The sequence below is a fragment of the Trichechus manatus genome, unplaced genomic scaffold, assembly GCF_000243295.1.
Source record: "Trichechus manatus latirostris isolate Lorelei unplaced genomic scaffold, TriManLat1.0 scaffold00120, whole genome shotgun sequence".
Classification (NCBI taxonomy): domain Eukaryota; kingdom Metazoa; phylum Chordata; class Mammalia; order Sirenia; family Trichechidae; genus Trichechus; species Trichechus manatus.
Window position 1 is genome coordinate 5,981,683 of NW_004444056.1, and position 11,002 is coordinate 5,992,684.

Here is an 11,002-nt window from a genome sequence, read left to right on the forward strand (position 1 = left end):
TTTTCATGCCCCACTTCCCTCATTCCTTGGTAACCACTGATCTTCTTTTGTGTTGATGGATTTGTCTACTTTAGTTATGTCATGTAAGTGGGATCATACAATATTTGTCCCTTTATTTTTCTCTTACGTCATTTAACATAATGTTTTAAGGCTCATGCATGTGGTAGCATGTATCAGAACTTCATTTGTTTTTATAACTGAGTAATATTCCATTCCACCACTTGTCGGTTGTCATACTGTCATGGCTTGCGTGTTACTGTGATGCTGGAAGTTATACCACCAGTATTTCAAGTACCAGCAGGATCACATATGGTGACAGGTTTCATCAGAGCTTCCAGACTAAGACAGACTAGGAAGAAAGGCTTGGCGAGCTACTCCTGAAAAATAACCAATGAAAACGTTATGGATCACAACAGAACATTGTCTGAAATAGAACTAGAAGATAAGCCCTCTAGGTTGGAAGACACTAAAAATATACAGTGGCTGCAACAAATGATTTGAGCATACCAATGATTGTGAAGATAGCACGGGCCCTGGCAATGTTTCGTTCAGTTGTACATGGGGTCACCATGAGTTGGAGCGACTCAAGGGCAACCAACAACAGCAATATTCCATTGTATGTACAGACCATATTTTGTTTGTTCATTCATGTGTCGATGGACACTTAAGTTGGTACATTCTATTTTTGAGGAATTGAAGCGGTATCTATAAGAAACAAGGCAATGGGCCAGTTAAGTCAAATCAGTGAAAAACTGTTAATTGGAGAGTGTTACCCAATGAGAGGATTCTCCCCTGTTCCGAAATTGATATGGTGTCAGGCCCCACACGGTCAGGGCCTGGGGTGAGCTTCCTGAGTCAGTTTGTCCTTGATGATGCCCTTCCATTTCCTCGACTTCAACGTTTTCAAAATATTTTAGTCGAAGTCCCGAGATGAGCACTCCAGCTTTATGCCGGTAGAATAGCTAGGAGCGATGTGGCTCTAAAAGAATGTTGGTGAAGCTTTTGTCATCATCGAGACAAAGAACGAGGAGTCGGGCTGCAGCGCCCACCCAAAAAGCTTATCTCTAACATGATGTACTGAAGTCAGGTCCACATAGTCGCCCAGCCCAGCCTGCCTATTTCAAGCTGTGGGATTAAGGGCAGGTGACCCTCCCCCCTTCAGCCTCAATTCCCCCCTGTGACCTTCCGAAGGCAGATGTGCTGTGAGGACTAGAGTTGACACATAGAAGGTGCAACGTGTGCCCCTGTGTAGTGCGCTGAATTAGCGCACTGTGGTTGAGAAGGGATGGCAGGGACCACAGACTCAGACTTCTTAGGCAGGATACCGCCTGTTCTTCCAGATGCACCATTTGGTTCCTTTCCCCACACCTTCATTTGTCCTGTCGAAATCTCGATAGGAATTCAACCCTGTGCCTCGCTAAGAACAAGCAGAACAGAAAGAGTTTGAAAAGATGGTTGAAAAGCAAAGCATATAAAAGAGCTCTTGCATCAAAATCAGTTGCCTTCCGATTGACAAAGCCCAGGAGACCTTTCCCTGAGGTACCTGAGGTAGACACTGGGGATCTGTACCATGGTTTCCTGTGACACAGAGCTGGAGTGTTTGGGCTTTCCCTGGACTGTACCCAGGTCCACAGTAGCGTCTTGTTTGCCAAAGAGAATGACTGGTGAAAGAGCCACATGGAAGCAGGAAGCCTGGCCAGGAAGGCTAATTCATTCCTGTGCTCTGAAGAAGAAAAGGGGAAAAATGTCGAACCCTTAAACCTGGTTCATCTATCATGGCTGTTATTTCACTGAGCAACTCTAGTAATGAACCTACAGCCCAGTTCCAGGCAGCTGGCTCTTACGTGGGTGAAGTAGGCATCTTGGAATGAATGAACACTGAAAGCAAGAGTTAAAAGATTTTGCTGCAGCCATAAAACTGCCAACTCATTATTTCCTTTCTAACTTCTTTTAGATGGGAAAAAATAATTCTTGCTTTCCAAGAAATTTTGCTTGTTGGCAAATGCTTGGTGTTTTAATTCAGTTTGGAGGATGAATTCTTTGATCACACTGAGAAAACATACAGTATCATTCATCCGACTAGGAGAATGTTCTCACTGTCTCATTGGGCCTTACTTTTCTGCCATTAAAGAGACAGAGAGAGAGAGAGAGAACAGACTTTGTGGAAATACCTTTCTCTCTTTTTTTTTCCTTCTTTTTATAGTTTGTTTATTTTTCAAATTGACTTGTAGAGAAAGTGAATTGCTAGAGTAAAACGCACATCTGGAATCCATCTGACCTCTCCTCATAGGCTGCCCCCTCCCAGGGGATGCTTCCCAGTGGAACGGGGTGCGGGGGAAAAGTGAGCCTCACTGACATTGACATGGGTCCCACTTGGGGTCATGCAAGCGGATTTGGAAGGCATCTGATTCCTTCTCAGCGAAAAGAAAAAGCACTGGTGTTAAAATGCGTTGAGGTTAGGTTGGATGACCCTGCCTTAACGAGAATGAAATGCAAACTCTTAGATAGTGGGGTCTTTATCGAGTGGAACTAAGAGAAGTTCAAATGTGAGCAGTGTATCTCGTTAAATATGAAATGACTGAGGATGCAGTTCAGATACGGAAGGCGCTTGCAGAGCGGGGCGAGAAGGACGGGACTTCCTGGTTGTCAGGCAGGGTTGTTGGTTAAACACTTAGCAGCACGTGCTTTGTGCTGATGACAAGAATTTGTCCAAACGGCAGCTCACCATAGGAATCTGTGACTGTTGTAAGACGGCTAGTAATGAGAAAGAGCATCTTTATGCTGGCACTTTTCCTCATGCCTGTGTGTTCTGGAATGTGCCCCAGCTTTCTGAATATGTACATAGCTAACCAGCATGTCGCCACCACATTTGTCAGCTTGTGGCTTTGTTTTTAAGTGTTCAGGTGGAAATGAAACAGTGGTCACGCTGGAACAATGCCAGCTATGGAAACTTGTGTTTTGAAGTAAAGCACAACATAAGGATTTATAATGTGTCCATCCTGCCCTCTGTTGATTGACCCCATTCCTCACACACACAGATTTTGCAGGACACGGTGGTGTAGCACTTGTATGCCTTTGCAGGGACACTTTCTATTAATTGCTCATTCCTAGGGAAGCACAACCAAGAATGCTCCTTAGAAGGAAGGATGGCGAGACTGCGTCTTACATACTTTGGACATGTTATCAGGAGGGATCAGTCCCTGGAGAAGGACATCATGCTTGGTAAGGTAGGGGGTCAGCAAAAAAAAGAGGAAGACCCTCAAAGAGATGGATTGACACAGTGGCTGCAGCTATGGGCTCAAGCATAACAGCGATTGTGAGCATGGCACAGGACGGGGCAGTGTTTCCTTCTGTGGTGCATGGAGTTGCTATGAGTCGGAACTGACTTGACGACACCTGACAACAACAGCAATAGGGAAGCATGGCCCAGCACCTCCACAAAGATAAACCTCCCGGCTATAAGCCAACACCACATGCAGAAGTCAAACGGACCCCACAGAAAGGCAGGCACATGTTCAGCAATAACATGGCCTCAACGAGTCCTAGCCGGCACTTGGAAATTAGTCCAGGTCCAATGGTGGAGTCTTCACGCAGTGAAAGCGATGGGTATGAATTATCAACATCTACACGCAGCCACGTGGCTGTTTCTCATGAGCATAGTGTTGAGAGAAGGATGCCAGATGCAATTGTATACTGTAGGTTTCCATTGGCTGAAAGGTCAGAAACAGGCCAAAGTGATCTAGACAATTGGAAGTCTGAACAGTGGTTATGCTGGGGGGTGGGGAGGTGACTAGGAAGGGCACAAGGAGGCCTGCTGGGACCGGACCCACCCTTCTTGGTCTGACTCCTGGTGGGTGTTGAGGTTGTGGACTGTCACTGAGCTATGGGATGAGCCGGCTTCCCAGAGAGCTTCCCTTTGGCCTAGCACTCAGTTCTCAGGATGGCGCCTGCTTAGTAATGTTGACAATGCAAAGAAAATGGGCCGTTAGATTCTAAAGAGAGCTCGGATACATTTCAACTATGCAAAGTGAGGAGAAGAGTGTTTAACATAGATGTTCTGAGAAATACACTCCTTGAGTGATGAATGTTGAATTGCTGAAACGGTAAATCAAGCATTAATGGGAAAAGGTGTTCACTCTCCAGTCATAGTTTCGATGTGTCTCTGGCTTATCTAATTTTATTGTGGTTATTTTATTGCTGGCTATTGGTTTTTATTGTTGGCTTATGTCTTAATCTGCTCAATTTTGTAAAAACTCTACACATGCAGGGGAAAAGAAGAGTTGCGCCTGAGGAGCCTGTGGTCTCTTTGCTCGTCACACCCAGGTACAAGTCCAAGACTAGCCATCTTCAGGCGACTCAGTTTCCCTTCTATCCATGCAGTGTGGGGAGGACACTCACAAAGGATCACGCAGTATATACAGTGAGTGGTATGGAGTTATGGGGGGCCAGCAGGCATCGATACACAGGCAACAAACTAATTCCAAGGGTCCTTGCAGCTTTCAGCACAGACACACGTGGTCGCCAATGCTGATGTTTGAAGCCTCTTTCTCCCAGCTTGGGTTGGAATTCAAGTCCAAATCCATACTTCATATTCATAATTCAGATGATTCCGATGTCAACTCACTTTTGCCCTCCTCAGCTTCTGAGGCAATAATCTTCTGGTGGTATGGCAAATGTCCGAGTGACATTTTGAGACAAATAGCAGAAGGTGGTGGTGTGATGGAAAGACAGGGGTAGTCCCATCAATGGCAGACCAGACTGCTTTGGGTGGGTGGGAGGCCACTCTTACTGCTGTGCCCCAGGCACATCTGAGCTTCGGCTGTTTCCCTCTTCAGCGGGGTAATGACGTCTGGCCCCAAAGTCCTGCTGTCCAGAGGAAAGAAGACACTCTCAGGAGGCTGGCTCTGGGAACATTTTGTTTATAACTTCTCTGGAGGAGCTGCAGCACACCGAACCAGTTGTCATTGAGTCAATGCTGACTCGTGGCGACCCCTGTGTGTCAGAGTAGAACTGCACTCCATAGGGTTTTCAATGGCTGATTTTTCAGAAGTAGATCACCAGGCCTTTCTTCCAAGGCACCTCCAAGTGGATTCGAATCTCCAACCTTTCCATTAGTAGTTGAGCATTTAACCATCTGCACCACTCAAAGACAGCGGTTTAATTCTGCCCTTTTTTCTGTGTCATTTCTTCCATAAAAGGAAACAGTATCACTCATTCGGCTGGTTTTAATGCAGCACTGCTGTTGAAAACAGTGATGGCACAACCTAGGGCCCTGTGGTCTCCTTGTGGTGGTGTCTGGTGACGGGTGAGGGCCATGGCATGCGTAGAAGCACCTACGTGACTCCTCTGATTGAGGATGGAATGCGAGCAACATATGGGCAGTGGGAATCATGATTCTCCACTCACAGATTAAGAGATAAATAGATAAACAAATACTAAAGAATGCAAGCGCTGATTGAGCACCTATAAAAGTCCAAGGTGCTGTGAAAGATGCTACAGATGTCACAGTGTTGCTGCAAGTATTAAACAAGATTACCAGGTAAATCATCCTCCCAACTAATCGGCACATACTCAGCGCTCAGGAAATGTCACCTGCTATCATTATTTCTAGGGTACCTGGGTAGTGCAAACCATTAATGCACTCAGCTGGTAATCGAAAGGTTGGCGATTTGAGTCCACCCAGAGGTGCCTCAGAAGAAAGGCATGGTGATCTACTTTTGGAAAAGTCAGCCGTTGAAAACCCTCTGGAGCACAGTTCTACTCTGACACACATGGGGTCGCTATGTATCAGAGTCAGCTCAACCACAACTGTTTTGTTTTTGTTTTTATTATTTCTACTCTTAAAAAACGATAGCTTGCAATTAAAAAAACAAGTAGTATGCAGTCTCAGAGAAAAGTCACTGGGCACTGGGCTGATTCCAGGAAATGTTGCGGAGCAGGTAGAATTCGACTTGGGCTTGAAGGATGATAAGAGATTAAATAAAAATCAGAGGGGCAAAAGTGGAAGGGAGCCGGTGGGAAGATGCCAAAAGTCTTGACGATCTGCAGGAGCATCTGCTGGCAAGGCCAAGCTCTCCTATGGGTTAGGAGAGGCAGCCCACCTTCTGTCCAGAAGGCAGTAAGATGCCTTTCCATTCAGATGCCGCAGCCAGGGGAGGGGGTTTGGGAGCTAGGCTGCCTCGTATAGGCTCCCCAGAGGACGGTCTCTCTCTCCAGTCCTTTAAAGTTAGCTACCCATCATTAGCCCCACCTCAAAACTTACCTGCTTTCTCCTCTTTGAGGTTAGGAGAGGGCATTTGCTAAACTATAAAGCTTTCTTCCAGCTGTCGTTGTTAGATACCATTGAGTCCGCTCTGATCATGTCACCTCTGTGTACAAGAGAACAAAATGTTGCCTGGTCCTGTGCCATCTTTATGATCATTGGTATGTTTGAGCCTATTGTGGCCATTGTATCAAGCCATCTCGCCAGGGGTGGGTTATTCAATAAGCAAGGTTCCTACAGTGCTTGCGTTGCTGACCAGACCATCTGTAGTGAACAGTGCCACATTTTTTTCACCACATCAAACATGCTGCTTCTAGGTATGGCTGGCCACTGTCTCTCTCCCAACCCCACAGCACCTTCCTACAGAATCACATCCTCTTTTTAATTTTACAGTCCCTGAGAGGGGCAGATGACTCAGTAAGCAAGGCAAGGACGGGTTTATTTGTGCTTACTTACTAACCTGTAGTGACAATGTCACATGGGTTTCAAAGATGTGGAACCCATGTGAAATTATTCGCTACAAATGATCTGGTACTTTGATTATTGGATAATCTGCTCCTGCATCTCATTGAAGATTTCTATCCACTTCCCTGGTCCTCTACTTTACCAAACACGATGTCCTTCTCCAGCAATTGGTCTTTCCTGGAGACCCATCCAAAATATGGAAGTCAAAGTCTCAGACAATATTCTGTGATCCATAGGGTTTTCATTGGACAATTTTCAGAAGTGGATCACCATGCCTTTCTTCCTAGTCTTTCATGGTCTGGAAGCTCTGCTGAAACCTGTCCACCATGGACGACCCTCCTGGTATTTAAAATACTGGTGGCATAGCTTCCAGCATCATAGCAACACACAAGCCACCACAGTACAACAACTTGACAGATGGGTGGTGCCAGTATGTGGCATCACACCTGACCTCAAACTTCTACGTCTTCTGTGGCCTCACACCAGTTTCCTCGCGGAACCAGAGAAGAGTTCCATGGGGCAGTTCCAGGCAGGGGGCAGGTGGACACCGGAGCCCACATGGTTTCAAGTACAGCTGACACACCCAAGTCCCATGACACAGGGAAATATCTCTGCAAAGAAACAGTGGGGCCACTTCTTCCGGATGTCGGGAAATTCAAGACCCTGAAACCAATTAAGGGAGAGGAGGCTTTGATGGGGTCAGCAGGGTCTCCCAGCATGGGCGGGAAACCTGTCTGAAGTCTCCTTTGCTTCTCACATCCACACACCAGTTCCACCACAGAGCTCCGAGATCCTGCAAGGACCTAGGCCCTCTCTTAAAGAGCCCCACTGGACCTCGGACCTGGAGTGAACTCCATGAGTGGAAGAGGCCTGCAGAGTCCATGGTGCCCCAAAATGCAGGGATTCGTCCTTAGAAAGCGGTCCATTTGGCTCTGAGCCAAATATAGGGTTGGGGTTCAACTATTACAAAACTAAAAAACCAAAAAATCATCTTCACTTCATACACACAAGTGGGCAGTTTTTAAATTAACCTCATTTGATCTTCATTAGATATTTAAATACCCAAGTAAATTAAATTTAAAATAACAAGTCCACTGAAAACTTTCTACCTGGATACTTCGGTCTACTTCGTAAACAACATCGCAGAAGTCAGACCAGTTTAGCCCAGTGGGTGGGGGGGGAGGGGGGTGGGAGTCGCACATCCAGAGTTGGCAGGAGAAAGGGTTAACATTCAGTCCCCAAAGAGAGCCTGGCTCTTCAGTTCACTACCTTCACCGTCTCACTAGCGCTTCCAACGTTATTGTTTCTTTCAGCTCAAACGGATTGATTTTGGTTTGGGGATTGTCTTAGTCATCTAGTTCTGCTATAACAGAAATACTACAAGTGGATGGCTTTAACAAAGAGAAATGTATTTCTTCACAGTAAAGTGTGCTAAAAGTCCAAATTCAGGGTGTCAGCTCCGGGGGAAGGCTTTCTCTCTCTGTCAGCCTTCTCATCAATGTTCCCCTGGATTAGGAGCTTCTCCGCGCAGGGACCCCGGGTCCAAAGGATGCACTGTGCTTCCGGCACTGCTTTCTTGGTGCTATGAGGTTCTCCCTTCTCTGCTTGCTTCCCTTTCCTTTTTATCTCTTGAGAGATAAAAGGTGGTGCAGGCCACACGCCGGGGAAACTCCCTTTACATTGGATCAGGGATGTGACCTGGATAAGGGTGTTACAATCCTACTCTAATCGTCTTTAACATAAAATTACAATCACAAAATGGAGGACAACCACACAATACTGGGAATCGTGGCCCAGCCAAACTGATACACACATTTTTGGGGGACATAATTCAATCCATGACAGGGATTTAGATGTTTATATCTGAAATCCAGGGCTCTGAATGTGTTTCAGCCACTCTTGAAATCTGTGTGACTGTCATTGCTTTCTCTTCTTTCCCTTCACTTCAGTAGGAACTGATTCCATTTTGAGAAGTTTGCCTTCCTTTCCTCACCTCTCCCAGATGTAGCTGCTCATTCCAAAGTGGATGTGGGGGGCGTACATGTCCTTACGGCTCTTCTTTCTTCAGTAGTTGCCCACTAGGGCCTCAGGGCTGCAGCCCACCAAGATCTGGTTTCTGTCTCTGGCCCTGGCACAGGGGAGGCTGTCCAGGAATTGTGATTGCTTTCCTGCCACATCGCTCCAAAGCTCATCCATCTGGGAGGTCCTGGTAATCAGGTGGGAATTTCCCCAATCCTATCCTATTTTTTGCGCTGAGAAAATCCTTAGTTTCCCTCTTGGTAACTGGGGACAATGGTTTACCAGCTCCCATGGCAACAGATTGAGGATGAGCTGGTTAGCCCTTCTAAGTGCTTTGAGATTTCAGAAGAAAACTGTGTTTGGGTCTGTGTGTCATCATACCATGAGTCAATGATCTTGGCACTCACGCTGACTCTTCCCGTTTGCTACTCCAGACACCAGATCACTTCTCGTGGTCACTCGCCCTCTATCACTTACAAACGTGGCACGTATTTTTGAAAGCATTCTCTGCATCCTTGACATGCCCATCCCTAAAAACGCTTTAGTATTCTCAGCCCTCTCTCCCCTTTGCTGCTGTCATCATTGTTTTGGTGGTGTTTACTTTGTCAATAACACCCCCTCCCTTTTATCTTTTCTATAGGAATCTATTTTCATCATCGCTACTGGGGTCTGACCTGCAGTCCTGCTGAAGCTTGAGCCTCAGTCATTGTTTTTCCTGGAAAAGAGTGCCTTGGAGGATGCTCCCAGAGCGCCCTCTCGTGTATTTCGGAGGTAAAGGTCTGTGAAGTCCGAGGGATGGCAGCCGTCCTCACGCCCCAGGCAAAGCCCTCCTCGGGGAACACGACGCTGCACGAACACTACAACTATGTGGGGAAGCTGGAGGGCAGGCTGAAGGAAGCCACGCAGGGCAGCACGCTCACCATGGCCCTGTTCCTGATCATCTGTAGCTTCATTGTCTTGGAGAACCTGATGGTTTTGATTGCTATCTGGAAAAACAACAGGTTTCACAATCGCATGTACTTTTTCATCGGCAACCTGGCTCTCTGCGACTTGCTGGCCGGCATAGCATACAAGGTCAACATTCTGATGTCGGGCAAGAGGACGCTCAGCCTGTCTCCGACGGTCTGGTTTGTCAGAGAAGGCAGTATGTTCGTGGCCCTTGGGGCCTCCACCTGCAGCTTGTTGGCCATTGCTATTGAAAGACACTTGACAATGATCAAAATGAGGCCTTATGATGCCAACAAGAAACACCGCGTCTTCCTCCTGATCGGAATGTGCTGGCTCATTGCCTTCTCCCTGGGCGCCTTACCCATCCTGGGCTGGAACTGCCTGCACAACCTCTCCGACTGCTCCACCATCCTGCCTCTGTACTCTAAGAAGTACATCACGTTTTGCATCAGCATCTTCATAGCCATTTTGGTGACGATCGTGATCCTCTATGCACGCATCTATTTCCTGGTGAAGTCCAGCAGCCGCAAGGTGACCAACCCCAACAACTCAGAGCGGTCCATGGCCCTGCTGCGGACAGTGGTGATCGTGGTGAGTGTGTTCATTGCCTGCTGGTCCCCGCTCTTCATCCTCTTCCTCATCGATGTGGCCTGCAGGGTGAAGGAGTGTGCTGTCCTGTTCAAGGCCCAGTGGTTCATCATGCTGGCTGTGCTCAACTCCGCCATGAACCCCATCATCTACACGCTGGCCAGCAAGGAGATGCGGCGGGCCTTCTTCCGTCTGGTCTGCAACTGCCTGGTCAAGGGCCGGGGTGCCCGCTCCTCGCCCATCCAGCCCGCTTTGGATCCAAGTCGCAGCAAATCGAGCAGCAGCAACAACAGCAGCCACTCCCCGAAGATCAAGGAAGACCTTCCCCAAACACCCACCTCATCCCGTGTCACTGACAACAACAAAACACTAACAAATGGGATCCACTGCAAGTGAGGATGCTGCTTCTAGGAGCAAAGGGAAAGTTCACTCATCGCCTGCCATTAAATTACAGGGAGAGACAGCGCCCTGCTCTGCGACCGTGTTTTATTTATTGCATGCATCACACCTGTGGGGTTCTTCAAGAGCTGTGACTCAGGAAACATATTGTATGTGGCCTGACAACCTGCCCACTGTGGGAGTCGCTTAGGAAGCAGAACCCAAGGAATTGCCAACCCATTTCAATGCAGACAATGTACGTACCTGGTCTGCATCAGGCTCTAGAGCCCTTTGACTGTATTAAGCTGCTGACATCATCAGCCACTTTATACTGAATCTCCG

The 11,002-nt window shown here is 47.3% G+C and overlaps 1 protein-coding gene across 1 annotated transcript; it reads left to right on the forward strand.

Annotated features, from left to right (window-relative positions):
* Positions 1-9,541: 9,541 nt before the first annotated feature.
* Positions 9,542-10,678, forward strand: S1PR3 (sphingosine-1-phosphate receptor 3). Its single transcript, XM_004384230.1, has one exon. It carries the CDS (start codon positions 9,542-9,544, stop codon positions 10,676-10,678), a length of 1,137 nt encoding a protein of 378 aa, XP_004384287.1.
* Positions 10,679-11,002: the final 324 nt, after the last annotated feature.